At 35.9% G+C, this 26,984-nt stretch overlaps 1 protein-coding gene across 1 annotated transcript in view; it reads right to left on the bottom strand.

Annotated features, from left to right (window-relative positions):
* Nucleotides 1–2,460: 2,460 nt before the first annotated feature.
* Nucleotides 2,461–26,984, bottom strand: part of ICE2 (interactor of little elongation complex ELL subunit 2) — a 61,899-nt gene continuing 37,375 nt past the window's right edge. Inside the window, exons 13-17 of the mRNA XM_054565339.1 lie at nt 23,730–23,859; nt 11,448–11,532; nt 11,132–11,182; nt 7,547–7,805; nt 2,461–3,975 (exon numbers count right to left, since the gene is read on the bottom strand). Of these exons, the coding sequence (XP_054421314.1) occupies nt 3,853–3,975; nt 7,547–7,805; nt 11,132–11,182; nt 11,448–11,532; nt 23,730–23,859 (648 nt within the window). The 3' untranslated portion in view covers nt 2,461–3,852. The remainder of the gene's footprint in view (nt 3,976–7,546; nt 7,806–11,131; nt 11,183–11,447; nt 11,533–23,729; nt 23,860–26,984) is intronic.

Raw genomic sequence — 26,984 nt, 5'->3', positions numbered from 1 at the left:
TAAACATTATGTTCACAAATTCCTTCTATACTCTCTTGAAGAGGTGAAACCAAGTTATTTCTAACAAGGAGAATATGGCAGAAGACAGTGCTTTACTTCCAAAACTAGGAAGTAAGAGACTGTGGCTTCCTCCTTGCTCACTCTGGGGTAGCCAGCGGCTATGTCAAGACCCTTGAGCAGATCTGTGGAGAGGTACATGGAGTGAGGAAGAGGCTTCCTGTCAATAACCAGTGAGAGACTGACTCCTCCCACGACCGGCAAGAGTGAGGCTTCTTGGAAGCAGATAGTCCAACCCCAGTCAACTCTTCAAATGACTGCAGCCTCCGCCAACGGCTTGACCGCAACTTTATTAGAAACTGTGAGCGACAGACACCCAGCTAAGCTGCATCCGGACTCCTGATACACATAAATTCTGAGATAATGAATGTTTATTTTAACTGGCTGAGTTTTGGGGTTATAGGCAGCAATATGTAAGAGCGTATTTGAACCCCAATTCAAGGAATAGAAGTGGTGAAAGGAAAGGAACATTTTAATTGAATTTCTTTCCATTCTACACTCTTTCTCTTACCCTCTTAATGTATAAAATCATCATTTACCCAGTACTCCAAACGAGAATCATGAAGCCATACTTGACTTTCCCTACCAACCGTATCACTGAGTTATCTTCCCCCGCCCCCTCCCCCCGCCCCTATTATCAGTAAGTCCATCCTTATACTTACAGCTTTCATTCAGGGCCTTTACTATTTTTTCAATTACTACAACACAGCTTTCCAACTTTTCTCCTTTCCCAGTTCCACTGCATTCTTTAGACTGATGGCAAGAGCGTTTTCAAGCACATTGTATTATCATGTTACTTTTATTAAAATTCACTACGTGTTCTCACCTTGCACAGGACAAAATTTAAATGGCATGGGATGGCATGTTTGTCCCCGTCCTGTCCTGTGTCTTTTTCTCTTTTTCCCTCATCTCCCATGTCCACAGCCTACAACATGGCCACCTTTCCCCTTTGCATATGCTGCCTTCTTTCTGTGTAGAAGAGCTTTCACTCTTCCCTTCTAACTTCAACGCATTTTTAAAAGAGTCAGCTCAACCTTGATGTCAGAAAATTCTGCCTTAATTTTCTAATAAGAAAGGTCAGATGGCTTTCTTATATTCCTTTACCAGAGTACTTATTTACATAGAGCAGTGTTATGTCCTTCACTAGAATGCGAGCTTCTGGGAAAAAAAGAATCTATCCTTGTATCTACTTATTCATTTAGTCATATATCCAACTTATATCTACTAAGTAACTATATGACACACTTATGCTGGGTGTCTGTTAGATAATGGTGAACGAAACAAATATGCCCCTGCCCTTTTGGAGCATCTAGTCTATTCAAGAAGAAAGGCAGTAAGTCAAGTAAACAAATAGGTATTGTGATATATGTTAAAAGAAAACATTATGAGAGAGTGGGAACCTACTTTAGATTGTGTGGGACACAGATATACTCAAGCTTTTACTGAATTAAGTATTTCCCAAGAGATATGTATAAGCTGTACCTTCACCATGGAGGTGTAAGTGGGCCAGGCCATCCTTGCCAATACTAACACTGAGTTTGTTTTTTTTCTTTCCCTAGAAGAAAAAAATGCTCATCTTGTTAATGTCACTTTGTTACTTACACATTCTCAGAACTAAAAATCAAGAAAAAGAACACAAGATATGATCAAATATATGTTTTATAAAAGGCTCAATTAAGCACATGTGGAAAACCAAGACTAACTTTATATCTATTATCAGAGTTAAATCAAATGTATGGCTAAACAAATGTATCAGAGTTAAGTCATCAAATGTATGGCTAAAATAATTTCAAAATAATCACTTGCAAGATCACATACTTTACTAAGTAAAAAGTAGTATTAGAAAAAATAAAAGCCAAGACTTTCTGGTATTCAAAAGCCTGAAAAAATCACTGTCTAGCTTTTTCAAAAGAGCAAATTCCAAGGGAATCCCTGACTCTCCCTAGGATCATTGCCAAATGATTCACAACTAAAGTATTTCTGAGACATGGGAATATGTGACAAAGTTAAAAAAAAAACAAGTCTATTAAAGAAGACTCAATGTTTTAAAAAGGAAATGGGAGGGTGAGGAAATTATATATTAAAATATGTAAAGCAATTTTACTAATAATTACTCATTAATTAAACATATTTTATAAGTGATTAAAAAAATCTCAACGAAACAAAACTTGGTAGTTAAAGATAAAAATACCCAAATATTACCTATAACAGTGGAGATTTCTAGAACTGTAGAAAATTCTAGATTTCTTAATGTAAATTTCTTGTATTAATATAAAACACACAAAAACTGCAAAAACAAAGCTAATATTGCCTTGGATTTAGAAATGACATACGTATTTCTGAAAACTTTAGTGGACATTAAACAACATGAATACAAATTATTAAATAAGTCCATCCCTTCCTTCTTAAGTCCAAATTGGCTACATTAACATCAGCAGATCATTGCCTTTTTCCAAATTCATTGATGTGGTCCTGAAAAATTAATCAGTATAGATGAGGAAAAGATAGCTATGTTTTACCACACATTAGCCTTATCAGTTGAAATAATATTTTTCTTATTATTTCTGGAAAACATGTTCCTCTCTTTGATTTCAGTAGCATATTGTAGCACGCAACTGGAATTTGTGCCAAGAGATAGAGGCATTCATCACCAAACCTATAACACAATAAAAATTGTTGTTGTTGTTGAACAAATGATTGTCCAACAGAAAATTGTTAACTTGGCCCTGATTGGTGTGAGTCAGTGGATTGAGTGCTGTTCTGTGATACCAAGGGTCATCAGTACAATTTCCAGTCAGGGCACATGCCTGGGATGCGAGCCAGGTCCCCAGAAGGGGGCGTGTGAGAGGCAACAACACATTGATGTTTCTCTCCTGCTCTTTCTACCTCCCTTCCTCTCTCTATAAAAATAAATAAAATCTTAAAAAATATTAATTTTTTAACTTTTCAGAGGCAGGAAACTTTTTATTTTAAATTTTAGAGTCTGCAGTGGAATTTCACCAAGTTTTTAAAGGTATTAACTTTATTAACCTACAAGAATCACAATTGGGCAAAATTGGGAGAATTGTAATAGAACAACAACAACTGCCAGTCCTGGTCAAGTGGCTCAGCTGGCTGGAGCACCATGTTATGCACCAAAAGGTTGTGGGTTCAATCCCTGGTTGGGATGTTTATGGGAAGCAACCAATTGATGTTTCTCTCTCTATCAATGTTTCTTTCTCTCTCCCTGCCTCTCCCTCTAAGATCAATAAACATTTCCTCAGGTGAGGATTAAAAACAAAAACAAACAATAAAAACCCCAACAACAGCAAAAAACTTGTCACAGTGGGTCAGAAACAAGGTTAACATGTTGCTCAAAATTATCTCTGACAGTGGTAAGAATTAACATTTTGAATCCCTCGCAACTGACTGGTTATATAACTCAAGTTATTAAAATAATGCACAACAGTAAATATTGCTCTTGAAAAAAAGCAAATTATTTTCCTATTTATAATTTTTGGAAAAGGCCTACTATAAAAATAATTTTCTTTTCTACATATTTCCCTGCCATGATCATGTTAAACCATATCTAGATTTTCCTTAAAAGTCAAGAGTTAAGAGTATAGTATTCCATTTTAGCTGAAACATTTCTTCACACAGCCAACATATTTTTTCAAGGCACTCTAAGAACTCTCAAGGACACTAAAAAAAAAATGTTCATCTTGTCTTCTGATCTTTTAGGCGTATTTCCCCTCAAACTCTTCTAAACTGAACATTGTTATAACTGCTTCTCCTTCATTTTCCATGGTAGAGTCCTTAAGTTATTTTCCTTTTATTTGGAGCCACTCCTTCATTTTCAACTTGCTGAGCAGGCAGGCTTTTGGTTTCCATGGAAACTGGATTCCTGCGGCTGTGTGTAGGCATTCTTGTTCCACTAATCTAAGAGATGAAGCAAAGAAGAGAAAATAGTTTAACATGTTTACAATATATTTATATACAGTCAACTCTGTATTATTACCACATGCATTACTTTCTTTATAAATGGTCCTTTACACATTTTTGATCCCTAGCAACCTGGCTGCTTCTAAACAAGCTTTAATTTGACAAAGTTTTAAAGTATTAAATTTTCAAGTAACAATCAGGAAAGGGGATAGATCAGGGAAGGTGAAGAGAATCTAAGGGGAAGCCACTCTCTGTTATATTTGGAAGAGGTTGAAATGTAAAATTAGAAAATGAGGGAATCTCAGGCCTTTTTAGCAATGTGTCTGCAACGACAAAGCTGAAGGGCATGAGAGAGGAAGAAATGAAAACTATGAAGGGAGGGAAAGGAAATACAAGAAGGTCAGTGCTAGTTAAGAGGAGGGAGAAATTGCAAAATGGAGGATACAGAGCAAGAAAAAGAGGAGTACAAAAAGAAGGGAAAAAAAAGAAGAAATCTGAAAGAGAAAAGAGCCCAAGTTAAAAAGGAAAAATTGAAGAGCTGAAAAAGTAAAGGAAGAAAGAAAAAAAGAAAGAGAGAAGGAAAAGAAGAATTTGGAAGACTACAGAACATGAAAAAAGAGAAAGGAGGGAAATGGGGGAAGAAACTTTGTTGGGGTGCTGGTTCTACCTTAATGCCTACTGTTCTTCAGTGCAAGTTGCTATTCATCCTGACTTTCTAGCTCACACTGTCTAGGGAAGAGAGAAGGTATAAGTCTTAAGATATGATCCCTTGCTAATTACAGTCATGTCGAAGGTGAGATCTGGAAATGCTGTCATCACCGTGGCCACTGAGAGAGCACAGAGTTTTAAAATGGATTAATAGAGAAAGTCAGGCCTCACAGAAAAGGACCGAAAACTTTATAGGCTGAAACCACTTCCCTCAAAGCTGTCCATATCAGCTTCTACCTTCCCTAGCCACCCTGTGCCCTTCACATCTTATCCAGTGAATTCTAGACCTTGGACCGATGGGTGTTGGCTGTAATCCAAGCACTCTCTCTCATATGCCTACAACAACAGACATAGTACTAGCATCGCTCTAAAGGGCTGCTGGCTCACTAAGAACGAAATCAGACCCCGGGTGCCCTCACTTAGTATTTTGCCCCTTTAGGGGCATCTTGTGGTTTGCCATTAGATGACTAGAAAGGGCAAACTTGAGTTGGGATTTGAGTATGCCAGTCTGTCTCAGAGTGATCTACTTTTCTAACATACTAATTAGAAAAGTGCTATGGCTTTCAGATTATCTAGATCACTCCCCATGCAGCTGGTATTTACTATAAAAGTATACCAACCACATTAATTGTATCTACTATATCACCGAGGAAAGTAAGCATTTTGAAATGTCCACTGCAAGATTGTGTGTGTGTGTGTGTGTGTGTGTATGTAATGAATGTTTATTACAAAAATATTGAAGGAGAAAAGGGATAAGCGCAGAGCCATTGCAAAAAGACTGGAAGCAGAAGTCAGGGGTGGCACAGGAAGCCTGCTATTAAGCTTCGTTCTATGGAGGGGAGGCAGAGGTAGGCTCTACTGGGGTACGCTTGGGGTTTTGGTGCCTAAGGCACTACACAGAGATGAGACATCAATTTAAGTGGACTAGAAACTAAGGGATCATATTAGAGGCAGAAACATTTGTTACATGAGTTTTTACACCATGAAATATATAGACAATTTCTATTTTATACAGCATCTTATTTCCCTTGAGTTTCCTGAAGCTTTGGTCTTTTCCTATTGCTGCTAAGGCTAGAATCCCTATCTGTACTTACCTTGGTTGGACTAGAAAGTCCCGTACCTATGGCCTAAGTAGGAGGAAATAGGGAGGAAGTCTAGGTGATTCCCACCAAATGAAGGGCTAGATTGTAGGGCAGTGTGTCAGAGATCACCAACAACTTTCCATGGGCTTGGAGAAAACATCAAACCAAGCATTAATTATCGAATTTCTACAGTACCTAATGCTAGTCTGTATAACAACTGGGCCCTGAATAATCTTACTAAGAATTTGTCCCTGAATGCATGAAGTATCTTAAACAATGAACACTGTGCTTACTAGTATACATATAACTGAATTGTTTAACTTTGTATTTATGTGGTCAAGTCCTAAACAAATAGAATTGTGTCAAGGTATTAAACTGTGGACTGACACTAAAAAGGGGTAGGCCACTCCACAGGGAAGTATGTTATAGGTGAGAGACTATAACCAGAATTTCTAAATTAAAAGGAATTAATTATTCTAGAAAGAACATAAATCCTTGAAAAATAGTTTTCAATTATTTTTAGATTAGTTAAGAAAGTTGTGCCTTAGGAGGTTATAAAAATCACAATTGATGTTAAATGAAAACTGGAAATAGGCAACCAAAACTTTAGATAAAAAGACTTAAAAGCTAACAACTAACTTTCTCCATTCTTTCATATATAGCAACTAGTTAATAACATTTATATATTTTCTTAGACAAAGTTAACTAAGAATGTGCAAGGAGTTCTCATTTCTAAAACAATCCTCCCAAACAGTAATGTTAAAAAACTGAAAAACATATAAAAAAACTCCATTCACTAAATTATTTTAAAAACTTTGGCATTTGTGTTCCAGCTGTTTTACAAAGGGCTTGAGCGCATTTGCTCAAAACGACAGAAAAAAAAGAACGGAGCAATAGCCACATAATACATAAGTGACACATGTTCTGGGGCACACATGTTGAGAAGATTATAGAACTCAGACAATGATTTTTGACTCAAAGATTTTTTGGCAGCAGGGAAGGAAAATACACTGGTTTTTGTTTCCTGAACATTGAGATTCAGGTTTGTAGAGAACAAAAACTTTTATAACAACTGAACTCAAATTGGAATTTCTTCCATGATATAAAGAATGACTAACATGACGAAGAATATTTCTAGTCATGGCCTTACAGGAAGTTTCAGACAGAGGAAAAAAACATTCAGCTGATATTTCTGGGAAGGATTCTATAAAGAGAGTAACATTTATTATAACTGAATAAATACTGAGCTATTCCATACTTAGCAAAACACAATATAGTCTTTTAACATTTTATTGTACTTTTAATAAGCACTGCATTTCCTAATTACTAATGCTAGTTTTTATATTTTCTTATATCCTACTTAGCAATTTTTAATTGTATCATAATTTTACTGTATGTATTCTTCTGCAAATTGCCTCAAATATGTAATGAAATAGATCAGTATCATCAACAAAAATTACCAAAAACCTAACTTCACCTCTCATAGAAGCAAGGGATTTAATTATGTGGGTGCTTTATTCATGCCCCCACTGGGCAAGCTAGTAGAATTTTCTTTAGTTGACGTATAAAGCTTACAAAAGATACAAAGTTTCACTGACACAACAACTGAACTCAGTAGAGCATACGACTTCATCTATCCTTCCTGTGGATATAGTTTTTACAGTGGTGTTATGATTACTATGACGGATACGGGCTTCAGGTTGAAATACTATTTAGCCAGTGGAATAGATCAATAATAAACAATCCAATGGAACATTTAATTTAAAAATAGATCTTACCTTTTGTTGTACTGTGGGACCTAGTGACTTTGGTGGAAAAGTGCAAGGTATTCTTCCGTGATGGATATGATACGGTAATAATAGACTGGGATCTAATGGAACCCAGGGAACTGAGAGACTGGAGGGAATACCAGGGAGGCTGCAATGTGTTTTATGCAAATTGTATGCTGTCCTAGTGACTTTTCCATCAGAGGTCTTGTAGATCAGGAGGGAAGAATCTTCTGCTGCATGAGACAACAAGTAGGAACCCTCCTGCAAGCTAAATCCACACAATGAAACTCAACTCAATGTGTCAGTCTCCACAGCGTTTCTTAATCATGGTCTATGAGTAAAATCAAAAACAATATGGAAATGGAATACCACCTCTAAAAGTAATTTTATGACTAAATAAGATTTAAGAAGTCTTTTAAACTACTCTCATGTCTTTTAGGCAACTAATTTTAATTATTATTCCAAAGTTCAGGATATATGATTATTTTCTTTTTACTGTTATATCAGCCAATTTATAAATTTTCAATACTTTAATGGGAAACAAATAGTCTGCTTAATTCTCGAATCCATGGACAACATATACTGAAAAGTATTTCATGAATGTATATTCATATCATTCTTATACAGAACATTTTAATTCACTCAACATTGAATCTACTACTTTGTATCTAATAATAGGTGAATAGACATACAAAAGTGAATGTGATTCATTCACTACACTGAGTATAAAAGAGGCAGAAATAGTCAATGGAACAATCACAATACAATGAGGTGCTACAAAAATAACAGTAACAATAACAGCTGATAGGTATTGAATATTTATCATGAATTAACTACTGTACTGCTTATATCCACTTTATTATTAAATCCTCCACAACAAAACTTTGGTGCATAATATTAAGAATTAAGCCCATATTAGAGATAAACAGAAACTAGAGATTATAAGCAATATGCTCGAAGTCCTGAGTGCAGGGCCTGGATAAAAATCAGACAGTCAAGCTCCACAGACCATAGCCTCCGTCATGATCCTCCCTGTCACAATAATCAGTTCTGTCAAATATCAAACATGCATTTTCCTTAGAAAACTTTTATGGAATTAAATGTATCAACATAAAAGTGTTAAAAGAATATGGTTAATATACTCTATTTTCTTAGGATTTTATACTCCTAGCTCAAAGGTACTAAGTTGAGAACATCAGTTCTTTCCCACAATATATCACAAAAAATAAGAATTAATCGTACTTTAGTTATTTGGATCTGCCTACAAACCTGGTAAGTTACACTTTCACTCTTTTTTTATTCTCACCCAAAGACATTTTTTCATTGCTTTTTAGAGAGAGAGGAAGGGTGATAGAAGCACCAATTGGTTTGCCTCCCGGACACACCTGGACCAGAGATAAGAGTGTGCCTGGACCAGGGACCAATGGGGGATCGCACCTCTAACGCAGGTATGTGCCCTGACTGAGAATCAAACCTGCAACCTTTTGGTTATGACACAACACTCCAGCCAACTGAGCCACACTGGCCAGGGCTTTCTTATTAATTTTTTATGTAGAAAAATAATAGATGTGGACAAACGAGGTACAGAAAACTATTCTTACCCTCTGGAGAATTTCTTTCCCAAACAATTACTTTCATATTTCCATATCAGGAAATGAATAGTTGATTTGGTCATAGGAATAAATAACATTTAAAGAGATCTTTCATCAATAAAAATCATATAGCTTCACTCACTTTAACAAAAATAAGGGTGGTTTTGGTTAACAGAATTCAAAAAGAACAAGATAGATGCTCCACAGAAGATAACCTTGAAAGTGCCACAAAAGTGCCATGTACATGGTGAATAAATGGCCTCACCAAAACATCTATATCCTAAACCCTAGAATCTGTGAATGTTACATTACATGGCAAAGGGGAATTAAAATGGAATTCAGGTTCCTAATCACCTGATTATAACAGTCAGTTTTTCCTGGATTATCTAAGTGGGCTCACTGTAATTTATGAGAGTCCTTATATGTAGAAAAGAGACTCAGAGGGAGATGTGACTGTGGAAAAGGTCAGAAATGATGTAATATGAGGAGCACTCAACTCACCTTTGAAACTATTCAAAAATTTTTTTTTCAATTTTTTAATCCTCACCTGAGGATATATTTACTGATTTTAGAGAGAGAGGAAGGCACGGGGGGAGAGAAAGAGAATGAACATTGGCCAGCAGCCCCCTGTATGCACCCTGACGAAGTGTCAAACCTGCAACCTAGTTACTTGTCCTGACCAGGAATAAAACCTACAAGCTTTTGGTGTACAAGGTGACACTCCAACCAACTGCGCCACCGGCCAGGACTCACCTTTGAAAATTTGAAGACGGAGGAAGAGAGGCATGAGTCAAGGAATGCACATGGCCTCTAAAATATACAAAAGTCAAGGAAACAGAGCACACCCAGAGCCTTACAGAAAAGAATGCTTCCCTGCTAATACCTTGATTTTAGCCCAGGGAGACCTGTTAGACTTCTGACTTGTAGAACTGCAAGATAGTAAATTTTTGTTGTTCTACAACACTAATTTTGTGGTTACAGATGCAGTAGAAAATTAATACACAAACTAAGATATTGATAATAAAATTTCAAAAAGCATTCAGAAAATTTCATATGTCATCATTGTGTTTTACATGAGGAACAGAATATATAAAATAAAAAGTCCTGCCACAGAATCACAGAATCTCAGAATGGAAAAGTACCCAGGAAATTACTGAATTCAGTGTCATCATTTTATAAATAAGAAACCTTATATCCAGTTGCATAATTAATAGGAGAGTTAGAACTTTGAGATTTTTGACCTGACTCTTGAATTGTTTTCTAGTTTATGTTTTGTTAAGCGCATAACAGAAGAAACACAAAAGTTCACATAACAAGTTCACGTATGTAGTTTGATGAATGACTGGGTGGAGAGTCCATATTCTGAGATTTGCCATGGACCTAATGACTTCTGATCACTAGCTCTATGTTGCTTCCTTACCCCGAAAATGTGAGCAATATACTATGGCAGGCTGAATAGTGGTCTCCCAGGATGTTCGCATCCTAATTTCCAGAACTGTCAATGTTACTTTAACGGCTTTGCAAATGTGTATGGATGCAATATGACAACAGAAGCAGAAATTTGAGTGATGAGCTTTGAGGATAGAAAAAGGGAGCATAAGTCAAGGGATACAGCCCTAGAAGCTGAAAATGAAGGCAAGGCAATGATTGTCCCCTCAGAGGTTCCAAAACGAACACTGCTGTTGTGAGATTAGTCCAATGAAAAATAATTTCCTGTTTCTGACCTGCAGAACTGTAAGAGAATAAACCTGTGTTGTTTTAAACCACCAGGCCTGTGGTAATCTGTTACAGTGGCAACAGGAAACCAATACAATAAGCCTTACAGAAAAGTGTAAATGATATTATCTTTTCAGTTTACTTTCATAATTTCAATTTTGACACAAAAAAATAAATCTCACATTTCTAGATTAAATTCTATCTAATCTAGATAGATTCAAAGTTTCTATGAATTTTCATTCAAGAAAATAAAAAATATCAATGAAACTACCCAAAAAATACTTACCTACTTAATTTCTTTAGAATGTGTTGGAGGATGTTAAATAAACTTGAAATCCTATAAAACAGAAGAAATTCATGTAAAATTACACAACAAAAACAAATCCTTACTCTTTAACAATCATAGCTCTTCAGGAAGAGAAATGTCCTCAACAACAACAACAACAACAAAAAATAGTTGAGATAGTGTAAAACACAGAACACCAAAATTTATCCCTAATTTGATTAAATTATACTATTTATTTAATTTTTGCCATTTCCTGATTTTCCTTCAAAATCATCAAGAATTGGATTGTGTTGGAGCACAAAATAGACTTTCTTACTTGAGTGCTGAAACTTTTTCTTTTAATTCTTCTGAGGTAATTTCTTCTAGCAAGAAAAGCTTTGAAGTAAATGCATCGATATGACCTAAAATAAAATATCAAATTTAAAAACAACTGCAGTAATTAAAAAACCAAACCAAATCAAAAAGCAAGTTATCTAGTCTCCTTAAAGATGTTTTTATAAAATTGAAATACCTGTAAATGAAATTTACATTCTAAAAGAGGAGTTTTAAATTAAGGAAAGTTGTATTTTAAAGTGACGTAAGTCAGATTATAAAAGATGTATTAATTCTAAAAAATGTGCTGAATGTAGAAAAGGTTACACATCCACATGCACACACACAAGTCACCTCTTAGCCCACAATGTAACAGTAATGACTTAAAATATTGGTGTTTCTAACTGCTATGAAAGTTGAATTTTTATGGAGATTAAATTTTTAGAGAAATATGTACCTATTATCAAAGTAAATGGATAAGGTCAAATTTCATTTGGGCATGCTCTATACATCTCTAAGACATATTCAGTTCTTGAGATAAAATAAGATTATAAAAAGACAGCTAAATTACTCACAGTAGCCAATATATGAAAACAACCTAAGAGTCCATCACCAGATGAATAGATAAAGAAGATATGGTATGTATATACAATGGAATATTATTAAGTCATGAAAAGAAGGAAATGCTGCTATTTATGACAAAAGAGATACACCCTGAGGACATTATGCTAAGTGAAATAGGTCAGACTGAGATAAACATGCATGGTACCATATTATCAGAAAATATAATGTTATATTATATTATAGATTTTATTACAGTTCATAATATAGATTTCCTGCACCACTTATACAGAAAATCTAAATTTAAAAAAAAGTCAGTCTCACAGAAACAGAGATTAGAAAAGTGATTCTCAGGGACAAGGAAATGAGAAAAATAGTTACAGGTTGGTAAAAGTGTACAATTTTCACCTATATGGAAAATAAGATCTGAGGCTCTAATGTATAAATAATAATTATAGTTGATAACACAGTGCTACATAATTAAAATTTGGCAGAGTAGAACTTAAATGTTCTCATAAAAAATATAAATATAAATGTGAGTTGATGTGTTAATTAACTATATGGGAGAAATCCTTTCAAAATGTATGTATATATCAATTCACCACAAAGTATAGTTTAAATATCTTACTGCTTTATTTGTCAATTATAAATAATCCAATAAAGCTGAAACGATCAGGCTTATTTTTAATTAAAGCAGACCACGAAATTTCTTGTGGTTAAAAATAAAATCAAAACAGTCTGCTCAAAGTTTTACTTTCTTACAAACATGACACAATTGTAGAATTCCAAAACCACAATGGCAAATTCTCAAGATGGCTCTTCTATTTTAAAAAATAATGTGTAGGTTCTCCAACAAAACTGAGGACAAAGGCTGAGAAACAACACTGAGACCCTGAAATGTGCCGAGGCAGAGTGATATAAAAGCCCTGAGTAAATGTCAGATAATCAAGCCAATACAAAAACCATGTTACATTACCATGGTTAAAAACAGTAATTTACTTTTTATGAGTGTAATTCTCATGAATGCTGAAAATAATACCGTTTTTGTTCTTATCTTTTTAACTTTCAATATTTAGTTATCAAAAGACCTTACCTGAAAAGCCAATGCCAATCACTGAGTAACAAAAAATGCACAATTTAGAGAGAATCAAGATGGTGGAGGAGTGAGTGGCAGTCACACTGACCACCTCCCAGGACCAACCTGGAATTACAACTAAATTGTGGAGAAATCACCTGGAACAAACAACTGAACAATAGTGAGAGAGGAGCCTTGTAACCTCGGAGACACAAGAATCAGCTTTAGCACAATAACTGGTATGGAGTGCGGTAGAGACTCAAGAAGGCAGGCAGGACACCCACAGGTGGCAGCACCAGAAGGATATTAGAGGGGCCAGTTGGATCCCCCTGAGAAGAGTGGGGTCTGAACGAAAAGCAGGTATCACCAGCCCACAGCACCAGAACCCAAAAAGTACACAGAAAACAGCCAGCTGCAAAAAGCAGCAGGGTTGCTCTCTGCCAGAGACAGGCAGCTGGAGATACAAAGTGCCTTTAAAAGGGCCAACGCATAAATTTTTATTTGCAGCCACTTATCCTGGGCTCTGGCAAAGGCAGGGGCAGAGTAGGCTAGAGACGTCTGAGGAGAGACTGGGGAAGGAGGCTTTGGGAAGAGAATGGAGAGAGTAGCCGGTGGGATCTCGGTGCTGACTCTTCCCCCATACAGCAGCAGCCATCTTGCTCAGGCAGAGACCACTCCCCCTGAGCGGCAGCAGCAGCAGAGGACCCAATAACCCTGCCCCCAGGAGGGACTCCGCCCCGCCCTGTGCCGTATAAGCTGCCTGCTGAGTGCAGAGTGACTAGGTTAACAGCTGAAGAAGACAGCCACAGACAGAAGATTCCTGGAAGTCTCAAACAGACTGCCTAAGGGCAGACAGAGACAACATCTGACATCATGAGAGACAAATTCAGAAAGTAAAAACAGCAGTCTCCTACCATAGAAGTTCACATCACAAAGTCAGGAAATCAAGACAGATCAATTTAAGAAGGAGAAGCAAAAAAGAGTCTCACAAATAATGAGAAGACAAAGAAATACCCCCCCGCTCGAAGGGAATGGAGGAATCCTGAGAAAAAGAACTAAATGAAATAGAGGCAAGAAAACTATCAGATACTGCGTTCCAAACAATGTTTCTAAGGAAGCTCAATGAGCTCAGTGAGCTCAGAGAGAATTGCAAAAAACTACAGAGAAACTAAAGGAACTTACTGCAAACTATCAGCAGGAAAAGATTATAGAAACTATCAATAAGAGACAAGAGGAAATGAAGAATACAGTTTCGGAATTGAAGAACACAGTAGAAGGAATCAAAAGCAGGCTAGATGAAGCTGAGGATCAAATCAGCGAACTGGATAAGGTAGAAAAAAGCTTCCCTAAAGAGCAAGAAAATGAAAATAAAGACTCAAAAAGAATGAGTGTTGAGGGAAATGCAGGACAACGTAAAACGTAATAATATCTGTATAATAGGGATAACAGAAGGAGAAGAGGATGGGGAAGGGATGGAGAACCTGTTTGAAAAAGTAATGATGGAAAACTTCCTTAATTTGAGGAAAGAAAAAGTCACGCAAGTCCAGGAAGCACAGAGGGTCCCATTCAAGAGGAACCCAATGAGGCCCACTCCAAGACACATAATCATTAAAATGGCAAATATCAAAGACAAACAGAATCCTAAAGACAGCAAGGGAGAAAGAGGTGGTAACATATAAGGGATCCCCGGTACGGCTAGCAGCTGACTTCTCAACGGAAACACTGCAAGCCAGAAGGGAGTGGCAAGAAATATTCCAAGTAATGAAAAGCAAAGACCTGTAACCAAGACTGCTCTACCCAGCAAGGCTCTCAATTAAAATGGAAGACAAAATAAGGAGTTTCCCAGACAAAAGAAGGCTAAAAGAATACACCTCTACCAAACCAGCACTGCAAAATATGCTAAAGAGACTGCTTCAAGATGAAGAAAAAGAGTCTATGAATACCCAGTTCCTTTCACAGTTGTCAATACTTGATATTACCAATATTTTTAAATACATATTAATCTGATTGTGACAATGATGTGTTATTTTAATTGTTCCTTTATTGTTTGTTGAAACTAAACCTGTTTTTGTATATTTCTTGCCTATTCCTATTATTTTTAAAAAGTTTTAAATGACTTTTTGGTATTCGTTATCCATTTATTGATTAAAGGTTTGTAGAATTTTTTTCCCTAAAAAAACCCAAACAAACTATTAACCCTTTTTTAGATGCGTGGCAAATACTTTCCAATTCTATTACTTGTCCTTTAACTTTTTTTAATATGTATATTACTATATAATCTTAAATGTTTAATATAGTCATATTGTCAATTATTTTACTTTATAGCTTCTGGGTTTGAATATTTTACTTCAAGGTAAGAAAAATATTAGTTTGCATTTTCTCCTAAAACTCCTTAGATTTTACATATTGATTTTTAACTCACCTGAATATTTCTTGTATAATGTGTGAAATAGGGCTCTATATTTGTTTTATTTCAACTAATAGGTGTCCATGCACCTTATTCGTTGAATAAGCCTTATTTTACCCATTGATGTGAAATATCAATTTAATCCTATGTTACATTGTTAGACAGATATATATGTTTGTTTTTAGAATGCTCATTTTATTTCATTGATCTACTTGATTATTTCTGTGCTGGTGTCATGTTGTTTTAATTGCTGAGACTTTATAATGGTTTTAAATTTTTTAATATTTTATAATTGACTTTGACATTTAAAAAAATAAGTAAAATCAATCTGCATTTAAAGAAGAAGGAAGGAAGGAAAGAAGGAAGGAAGGAAGGAAGGAAGGAAGGAAGGAAGGAAGGAAGGAAGGAAGGAAGGAAGGAAGATGGAACTCCTACCTATTGCAACAACATGGGTGGAACTGGAGAATATTGTGCTAAGTGAAATAAGCGAGTTGGTGAAAGACAAATACCTTAAGATCTCAGCTATATGGAGAATCTATTCAACAAAATAAACTAATGAAAAAATAAACCACAGGAATGGGAACATGGAACAGAAAGTGACCACAGGAGATGGGGAAAGAGGACAATGGTGGAAAGGAGGAGAAGGGACTAGACAAAGAACATGTATGAATGATCCATAGACATGGACAACAGAGTGGGAATTGACTGTGGGAGCCGGGGGGGTGGGGGTGGAATGGATGGAGGGGGGTAAAGGGAGAAAAACTGAAACAACTAATAGAGTAAACATAATTTAAAAATTAAAAAAAAACTTAAAAAGCAAAATAAAAACAAAAAATGCACAATTTGATATCTCATTTTTATATCTAGCCCTCTTTCGTTCACTTCATGCTCAGAAAAAGAATTAGATACATTTTTACAAGATGTTTTTCTTATAAGACAACAAATACATTTTTCCCATACTAGTTATTTTCTATGCTAAGTTTTAGTTTCACCTCTGCATTTCTAACACTCATGATAGAATCATATTTCTAATAATAAATACATTTTAAAGGTTTAGTAACTGTAGAAAGGGAACATTAAATACAATAAAATATTTTTAGACATTTACTAAATATACCTTTGAAGAGACTAACAGTTCTTACCTTTTTAAGAAATCTCAAAAGTATGTATTAAAGCATACATCTAATAAGGTCAGTCAAAAATAACTACATAGAGAATTCCATACTAAGTGTTATGAGGGCCTACCCTGTCTCCTACACTCCCTCCCTGTTGCAACATTTTTCTTAAAATAAAAGAGTAATATAATATTAAAAAAAGACCTCAAAAGCCACAGATGCTTCAAAAATAGCATTTCAGCCCTGGGTAGTGTGGTTCAGTGGTTTGAATGCCAGCCTGCGAAGTGAAATGTTGCTGGTTCGATTCCCAGTCAGGGCACATGCCTGGGTTGCGGGCCGAGTTCCCAGTAGGGGATGCATGAAAGGCAACCACACATTGATGTTTCTCTCTCCCTTCCCCTCTTTCTAAAAATAAATAAATAAAATCTTTAAAAAATAGCATTTCAAAACATATTTACCCACATACAAAACTCCCAAAGAAAACACAACCACACAACAATACAATGTGAGTTTCTCACCAAACAGTTGTCAAAGAAACGAAATACACCATCCCATTACACTAAAATGAAGGCTTTAACTGGGTAAGATTGTTGAGGATAAACAGCAGATAGGGCAATACTTACTTAGAACTTTTAAGAACACTTTAGATGAAGCAAGCCATATAGACGATGGCAGTTATATATGCTAAACTGTACATTAAAAAAAAAAGCCCTTTAAACTTCATTATTTGCAGATGACACTATACTGTATATAAAGAACCCTAAAGATTCCATCAAAAAACTACTAGAAGTGATAAATGAATTCAATAGAGTAGGATAAAAAATTATTATTCAGAAATCAATTGCATTTTTATACACCAATAATGAACTATCGGAAAGAGAAATAAGAAACAATGTCATTTACAATTGCAAAAACAACAACAACAAAAAATAAGGTACGTAGGAATAAATTTAACCAAGGAGGTGAAAGACCAGTGGAAAATTTTAAAATACTGAAGAAAAAAAAACTGAAGAAGATACAAATAAGTGGAAGCATATATCATGTTCATGAATAGGGAGAATTAACATCATTACATGTCCATACTACCCAAAGCAATCTACAGATTCAATGCAATCCCTATTAAAACAGCAAATGCATTTTTTCACAGAGCTACTGTCAAACAAATTATCCTAAAATTTATATGGAATCACAAATTACCCCAGATAGCTTCAGCATTCTTGAGAAAAAAGAACAACGTTGGGAGTATTATGCAACCTGATATCAAACTACATTACAGTGACTCAGTAATCAAAACAGCATGGTATTGGCATAAAACAAACATATAGATCAATGGAACAGAATAGAGAGCCCAGAAATAAACCCACTCCAATATGGTCAATTAATATTTGACAAAGGAGGCAAAACACATAGTGGGATAAAGACTATTCAATAAATGGTGTTGGGAAAATTGGACAGATTTGTGCAAAAGAATTGAAAAACCGAAAACCTTCTTATACTATATATGAAAATAAACTTAAAATGGATCAAAATGCATGGTTAAATATAAGACTTGAAACCATAAAACTCCTAGAAGAAAACATAGACAGTTAAATCTCTCACATTTCTTGTAGCAATATTTCTTCTGGTATATCTCCTTGGGCAAGGAAAACAAAAGAAAAATTAACAAATGGTATTACATCAATCTAAAAAAATTTTTGCCCAGCAAAGGAAACCATCAACAAAACAAAAAGACAACCTACTGAATGGGAGAACATATATTTGCCAATGATACTTCTGATAAGGTGTTAATATACAAAATTTAGAAGAACTCAGACAATTTAACACCAGAAAAACAATCAACCCATTTAAAAAGGGGTAGATGACCTGAATAAACACTTCTCCAAGAAGACATATAGACGGCCAACAGAGATATGAAAAGATGCTCAATGCCACTAATCATCAGAGAAATGCAAATCAAAACCATAATGAGACACCACCCCGTATCTATCAGGATGGCTACCATCAATAAGTCAACAAACAACAAGTGCTGATGAGGATGTGGAGAAAAGTGAACCCTAGTACACTCCTGGTGGGAATGTAGATTGGTGCAGCCACTGTGGAAAACAGTATGAAGGTTCCTCTAAAAATTATAAATAAAACTGCTTTATGGCTGATAGATTCCACTTCTGGGAATATATCTGAAGAAACCTGAAACAATAATTCGAAGGAATATATGCATCCCCATGGTCATTGCAGCATTATTTACCATAGCCAAGATATGGACGCAACCCAAGTGCCCATCAATAGATGAGTGGGTAAAAAAGCTGTGGTACGCATATATAATTGAATATTACTATAGGCCATAAAAAAAGAATGAAATTTTACCTTTTGTGATAGCATGAATGGACCAAGAGGGTATTATATGGTGAGTGAAATAAATCGGGCAGAGAAAGACAATACCATATGATTTTACTTATACATGGAATCTAATGAATAAAATAAACAAATAAAGTAGAAACAGACTCACAGACACACAGAACAGACTGACAGTTGTCAGAGGGGAGGAGGTGTGGGGGATGGGTGAAAAAGGTGAAGGGATTAAACAGCACAAATTGGTAGTTGCAGAACAGTCACACACAGAAACATACATTACTGCAGTGGGAATAGAGTCACTATTGTGGTAACTGTGTGTGGGGCCAGGTGGGTGCCTGAAGCAGCAGGGGACCACTCTATGAAGCGCAGATTTCCTAACCACTTTGTTGTCCATCTAAAACTAATACAGAATAATACTGAATGTAAATTGTAACTGAAGAATAAAAAAGTTAAGTAAAAATTATCTTAATTCCCAACTTACAGATGAGGCAGTACCACATAAGGTACTAAAAAGAACAGTTGTCCTCCTGGCACTGTGGTGATACATAAAGCTGAGTTGTATGTCTATGCCATTACATTAAAACTGGCACTGTTTAAAACAAACAAGCTTTGTTTTAGTCATGAATACCTATTCTCTGTCAACACTTTAACTTAAAAAGGATTTTAAGTTTTTTGATAAGTTTTTCTTTAGTCCTTTCCTGAAGTGGATATGGATGGCAACTTCTTGGTATGTGGATGGACCGTTGGTATGTTTCAGACCTTTTGGAAGAACACTGAAATCGTGGTCACTGGTCAAAAACTACTACAATAAACTTCTGTCAGTGTGTTATGATGAATGAAGAGAGGGCTAGAGTAAGACCAAGTAGTGCATTTAGCCACTTCCTTTTTGAGTTAAGCAGAGAGGATGAATCAATTATCTTATTAATACTTTCACAGAATATGAAGACAAAATATTGGTTGGCTGAAATACAGAAAAACATTTGCCAGTATGTAACCCTTTTTTGATTAAGCAAGAAAAACACACTCATAACATTTATCATATACCAGGAATTATGTTAAGCACTAAGAGAATACAAAGTTTCATCAGATTCTTAAACTGCTTATTATTTAATGGGAAGACAGGATAGGTGTAAAAAAGGACAATAAAGTAGAAAGCAACAAGTCATAAGAGCAGTAAAGGAAAAAAAAAAGGACAATGCACTGAGAGATCACAGGAAGAAAATGGCTTACTGGACGGGTAATCTGAGATGGTTGGGACTGACTGAGATTTGTAGGCAGATGCCGCTGGGAGGGAAAAATATCAAGAATGATAGTTATTCTCTATGTGAAGTATGTTAACTGTACATGAACCCAGCTAACACAAATTAAATCCCTGCCTAAGTACGTACCCCACAAAGACAAGAAAGCAAAAACAAAGAAAAATATATATATATTTCATCAATTATTTGAGATTTTTGAAAACATCATTTTAATTTCAAAAACATATCAAAATACATGCACAAAGCAATTAAAAATTACTTTTAAAGAAGTTCATTAGAAAACACCTATGTTTTTAGTTAATTACACTGTTTAAGAATATATTTTAAAAATAAAGTAATTTTGTTGACATTCACGTACAACTAAATAGATAGGGAATAAGAGGTAAATCAAAACATTTGATATCACTAGTTCCACATTACCATTAACTCTGGAATAGGAATGGTGTTTTAATAGAAAAGAATGTTAACACAACCACAAACTGAAAACAAGAAGTATAGAGTTGACATTTATAATTGAATTAAGAAGCATGTATTGACTTCCAGGTCAAGATGGAGGCATATGCAAATACAGCTCACCTCCTCACATGACCACATCAAAATTACAACTAACTATAGAACAGCTATCACTCAGAACCACCAGAAATTGAGTAGAATGAAAATCTGACAATTATAATATTAAAGACACCACATCCACCCAGACTGGTGGGAGGGGTGGAGAAGCAGAATGGACTGGTCCCATATCCACATTTGGTGGATAAAAATTTGGGAGGGATATTTCAGGAGCAAGGAGTCCCAGACCCACACCGGGCCCCTAAGCCCAGGGTTCCAGTGCTGGGAAGATAAGTCCCCATAATTTCTGGCTGTAAAAACCAACGGGGATTGAGTTGGTGAAAGAAAATACTGGAGTCCCTGCACAGCTGATCCTTAAAGAACCCACATACAGAAGCATATACTCAAACTCACTCCCTCTGAGCTCCAGTACCAGGGTAGCAGCTCAAAAGGCACCAGTGGCATACAGGGAGGAAATGAAGTGTCTGGCGTCAAGGCAAGAGGTGGGGAATAGCTTCCTCCCAGACAGAAAAGCAGGCAGAGGCCATTGTCCCTTTTCTGAATCCTTCCCCTGCAAAGCCACAAAGCCGATGGCTGAAGCCACATCTGAGACTCCATCAACTTGGCCAACACTGTTTTCCCCCTGCTCTGGAAATCCCCTGAGGCTCTGTCCCACCCAACTTATAGGCCCATCCAAGCAGTTAACACTGGGTTTTCCTTATGACTGGCTGGTCTTGGCTCATGCTTCACAACTCCCTAAATCCTTTCAAACAAGCAACAGCCAGCCTCAGTGAGTCTCCAGACCCCATACCTCTTGCTAAGTGGCCCCAGGCCCAGCATTAGCAATAGCCAGCTTTGAATCATAGTTTGTTTTCACCTGGGAACCTCCAAGCCCAGCACAAGGAGCAGCCATCTCAGATTGCTCTGTAACTCAGGCAACCTGAGCAGTGGCCCCGAGCAGAACACAGTTCAGGGCTGAGCTTGGCCTGCACCCAGGAAACCCCAGAGTCTGCACATCCAGTGGACAGCTACAGATCATGTCAGAGCACCACCACTCTACCCCTGCACAGCTGATCCTCCACGGAGGGCGGAGGTTGGTGGTCAGTGGTCACAGCCAGTCCTTGCAGCTGACTGGCCTGAGTAAATCCCTCCCTTTGACCTGACAACAGCAACCAAGGCTCAACTACAAGAGGAGGGTATACTCAGCCCACACAAAGGATGCACCTCAAGTACCCAGGTTGGGTGATAGGGAAGGCTGTGCCACTGTACCCTACAGGACACCAAGACACAGAGTCACAGCAGCTCTACTTAATACATAGAAACAAATACAGGGAGGATGCCAAAACGAGGAGAAAAGATCGCCCAAGTGAAAGTACAGATCAAAACTACAGAAAAAGAACTAAACAAAATGGAGATAAGCAAGCTCTCAGATGCAGAGTTCAAAACATTGTTTATAAGGAGCCTCAAGGAACTTAGTGAGGACCTCCACAGCATAAAAAAGATCCAGTCAGAAATGAAAGATAAGCTAACTGAAATAAAGTACAATTTACAAGGAAACAACAGTAGAGTAGATTAGATAAAGCCAGGAACCAAATCAATGATTTGGAACATAAGAAAGTAAAAACAACCAATCAGAACAAGAAGAAGAAAAAAGAATCCAAAATAACAAGGATAGTGTAAGCAGCCTCTGGGACAACTTCAAGCACTCCAACATTCATATCATAGGGGTGCCAGAAGAAGAGAAAAAGCAAGAAACTGGACATTTATTTGAAAGAATAATGAAAGAAAAGTTCCCTAACTTGGTGAAGGAAATAGACATGCAAGTCCAGGAAGCACAGAGAGTCCCAAACAAGATGGATGCACAGAGGTCCACTCCAAGACACATCATAATGAAAATGCCAAAGGTTAAAGATGAAGAGAGAATATTAAAAGAAGCAAGAGAAATGCAGTCAGTTTCCTACAGGGTAGTTCTCATAAGACTGCCATCTGATTTCTCAAAAGAAACTTTGCAGGCTAGAAAGGATTGGTAAGAAATATTCAAAGTCATGAAAAGCAGGGTACAGCCAAGATTGCTCTAACCAGCAAAGCTATCATTTAGACTCAAAGGGCAAATAAAGAGCTTCCCAGACAAGAAAAAACTAAAGGAGTTCTGCATCACCCAACCATTATTCTATGAAATGTTAAAAGGAATTACTTAAGAAAAAAGATTAAAGCTATCAACAATAAAATGGCAATAAATACATATCTATCCACAATTGAATCTAAAAAACAAACTAAGCAAACAAGACCAGTGAATCATGGATACAGAGAGCATTTTGACGGTTGCCAGATGGGAGGGGATTGTGGGGGAATGTGTGAAGAGGTGAGGGGATTAGGAAGTACAAATAGGCAGTTACAGAATAGCCGGGAGGATGTAAAGTACAGTATAGGAAATGGAGGAGCCGAAGAACTTACACACATGACCCACGGACATGAGCGATGGTGTGGGGACCGCCTGAGGGAGTGGGGGGTGCGTGGTGGAGTGCGGTAAAGAGGGAAAAATTGGGACAACTGTAATAGCATAATCAATAAAATATAATTTTAAAAAAGAAGTACTGTATTTGCCGTGTATTTTGTGCACTGTTTTGCCCAAATTTTTGAGGGAAAAATAAGGATGCACATTATATATGGACAGTGCTAATTCTGTATTTATATAAATGTTTTTAATTCTTTTATTTATGTTCTGTGTTAAAAGTGTAACTCTAAAAAGCAGTAATAGTATCCTTATGCAAAATAATACCCTGAAATACAATAATCGGGTTTGTTTCTAAGTATAAATAAATAAAAAATTGATTTAAAAAATTAAAGTGAAAGATTTGCTTTTCTGAAAGTTTGGGCCAAAAACATGGGTGCGCATTATACATGGCAAAATATGGTATGTAGTTATCAGAGAATAAAAAAGGAGAACAAAGCCTCTTACACAACTTACCAACATAAAATGAGCAGTTGGAGTGCAATAAACTTTCAGTCCATAAGCGACAAATTTCGCTTTCAGTCAGAGCTTCAGCTCCATAACAAGCTTGATACTCTACTTTTGGTAGAACATAAACTGGAAATTGCTGCAATGCAAAGTTATACTTTTTGAAACTTCCATTTATTTACCATTAACAGCACATATATTTGCCTATATAGTTTGCCACTTTCAAAATGCTTTCAAGTAATTTTATTTGGTCCTTCCAAATTTGGTAGGATTTAGACAGAAAGATAGACGGAACCTTGGTAGATGGGGGCAAGATGTGGATGAAGAAGAGATCCTGAACGGCCCCCAACTCATCCCAATCAACATGTCCCTCCTCCCCCACATATGTACACACTTGACTTCTGTCAGGGAATCTGACTGACAGCAGAAACCTTGGAACAGAGCCTATGATACATATTTACCCAAAGGTTAAAAACTAGATCCTGAGAAGGAATGACTATAAAATATACTAATAATTCTCAAGAGGATAAAAAAGGTATTTATTTTTTGGCCCTTTAAAGCATTAGTCACATTCACATTACCAAGGCTCAAATACTCTGAGCAGCTTGTTTTCATTCTATGAGTGTATGAGCGTTAATACCTACAGAAACATCTGTGAATTCCATTAGCTTTCTTAACATGAAAGCTTTATTCTAGACACTTAGTACCTGGCAAATTATCCATTTAGAGTGTATTGGTCAGGATACTAAGTAGATTAAGTAAAACAACTGTACCCATTACGGCTCTAAAGGAGGGTATGTAAGGAAAAAAACACTTGTGAAATAACATAACAGTAGTCATGTTATCTCATTTATGTCAAAGACAATTCTACCCTTAACAGCAGCGTCTTCATTTCCAGCAGTGTCTAAGCTCCACAAGATGTATGGAACTTAGAGTGACATGGCTATTTAGTACAATATTTTTGAAATTATACTAAGCTGTTACTAATTATATATTTGAAAATATTTTATAAATGTTTCAGAATTCCTGATTTTCACAAAGTGATTTTCACAAATTTAATGGACGTGGCACAATGGTGGTGATAAGAACAATTCAAATCTGATAAAATTTATCTTAAGTTTGGTTCATACAATTACCTTTGAAAGTTTTGAAACTGTAAAGTAGTGTTTCTTAAATTTCAATGTGCATAGGAATGTGATCATGTTAAAATGTGGAATCTGAGGTAAAAACCAAGGTTTTGTATTTTTAACAAGTTTTTGTTCCAGGGTCCAAACTTTGAGTACTCAGGCCCCTTGATTTAAAAAAAAGAAAAAAGAAAAAATACATAAAATATTTTACATAAAACAGGGATATGTAGAATGACTAGGATAATTTTATTCCTAAAGCATTTTATTGCATAATGATTCTTCAGCAACTGGCAATCTGCATCTAAGTTACTTACAGTTGCAAATAGTAGCTGGAGATAAATGAAGGCTCTGAGGGTTAAGAAATTTGCTCAAGGACACAGAGTCAGTTTATGGCAGGGTTGGGAAAAGAATAATTGATGAAGAAGATTCCCCTTTTGAATCATAAATCGATTACAGAGTTCAGATTTTTAAAAAAATAAAAATTATTACTATTTCTGAAAAGAAAATACTTTAGAGAATTTTTTTTTTATAATATTGCTGTATTTGTAAAACTAACTCCTGAACCTGGTTTTAATTTCTATATGTATTCTACTGCCATCTCCAGGAAGCCTAGGAAAAGTAAGTCTGAATGTTTTATCTCAGTAGTCTAAATTTAAAATGAAAGTTTAAATGTAATAACGATTTTCTAAATATAAAAATTAAATCTAATATTTCTTTTCTCCCTTGATAGGTACTCCTATTCTCCCTAAGTGAAAACTTTTCTTCTTTTCTTGGTTCTCTGTTTTTCCGATTTTTCATATAAGCCTTTTAAACTTTTACATACATTCCTAAATAGGTATTTCCTAGCTATTTTCTGACATTGATCTCATTGGGTACGTTCTTTTTTTTCCTAATATTCAAGCACCGTCATTATCCTTTTTTGCATTCTGGAATATCAATATAAATTAAAAAATAATTGGATAAATGATATATTATAGAATTGTATACCTGAAATCTATATAATTTTATTAATATCACTCCAGTAAATTCAATAAAAAATAAATTTTAGAATCACTTTAGAATACATCTCTTAGGAAACTTGGTTTCCTGAGACATATAACAGAATATATTAAATTATTCACAGTTACTTGGTGTGTATTTCATAACTATGTGTAGTAAGATCTAGCTTCGTCTCCGGTCCAAATTAGCCCTCTTTATTTCATTCAGTCATTTGACACTGGCTGCTGTTCAAAGTTCTCTGTTCTCTGATGCGTAGTTCTTATTTAGCAGTGATTTGATGAAGAAGGATAAATGATATTGGGAACTAAAATCTCAACTACGATAACAGAGAACTGAAGACCCAAAGAAGATGAAGTTCTTGGACAGCAGAGGTTAAAGAGACCTCTAAATGTATTTTAAAACTTTACCTAAACAAATTAATTTTTAAGTAGAAAATATTGATGAGGATGGATTCTAACCTAATTACAGTTTAAATGGTACCCCTTTTAAATTTTTCATACTAGTGTCTCAACTTCCCTAAAGTTCCCTTCTTCAACAACACCCTCCTGCCCTGGCTGGTGTGGCTCAGTGGGTTGAGTACCGACCTGCGAACCAAAACATCGCTGGTTCCACTCCCAATCAAGCACATGCCTGGGTTGCCGGCCAGGTCTCCAGTAGAGGGTGCACGAGAGGCAAGCACACATTGATGTTTCTCTCCCTCTCTTTCTCCCACCCTTCCCCGTCTCCAAAAATAAATAAATAAATAAAATCTTAAAAACAAAACACCCTCCTCCTTCCTCACCCCTCAATTTTTTTTTCATTTATTCAATACCTATTTATTCAGTTTCTGTGGCATAAAACATTTGGGAGAAACAGAGAGAAACAGGATATGACTCCAAAGGAAACACTCTACTAAGAGATTTAAACGATGTGTACTAAACTATTACATACAATGGTAGGTGCAATATAATAACTATTCACTGAAGGTTTTTAAATTTAATTCTGCGTTTGACACAATCAAATATAAGGTTATTCAGATATTCTTTGGGGCTGGATTGTTTGGATATATTTTGATATGACTTTGATATTAGAGTGAATTCTCTCCTATAAGATTCTGTTTTGACATTTGAAATTTCAATGTGGTCAAGTGAATAAGAGT

The sequence above is a fragment of the Pteronotus mesoamericanus genome, unplaced genomic scaffold (genome assembly GCF_021234165.1).
Source record: "Pteronotus mesoamericanus isolate MK-2021 breed Mesoamerican mustached bat unplaced genomic scaffold, CSHL_Meso_final contig_164, whole genome shotgun sequence".
In the NCBI taxonomy this organism is placed as follows: Eukaryota; Metazoa; Chordata; class Mammalia; order Chiroptera; family Mormoopidae; genus Pteronotus; species Pteronotus mesoamericanus.
Note: the sequence above shows the minus strand (reverse complement) of the source record. Positions and strands in the feature narration are given on the sequence as shown.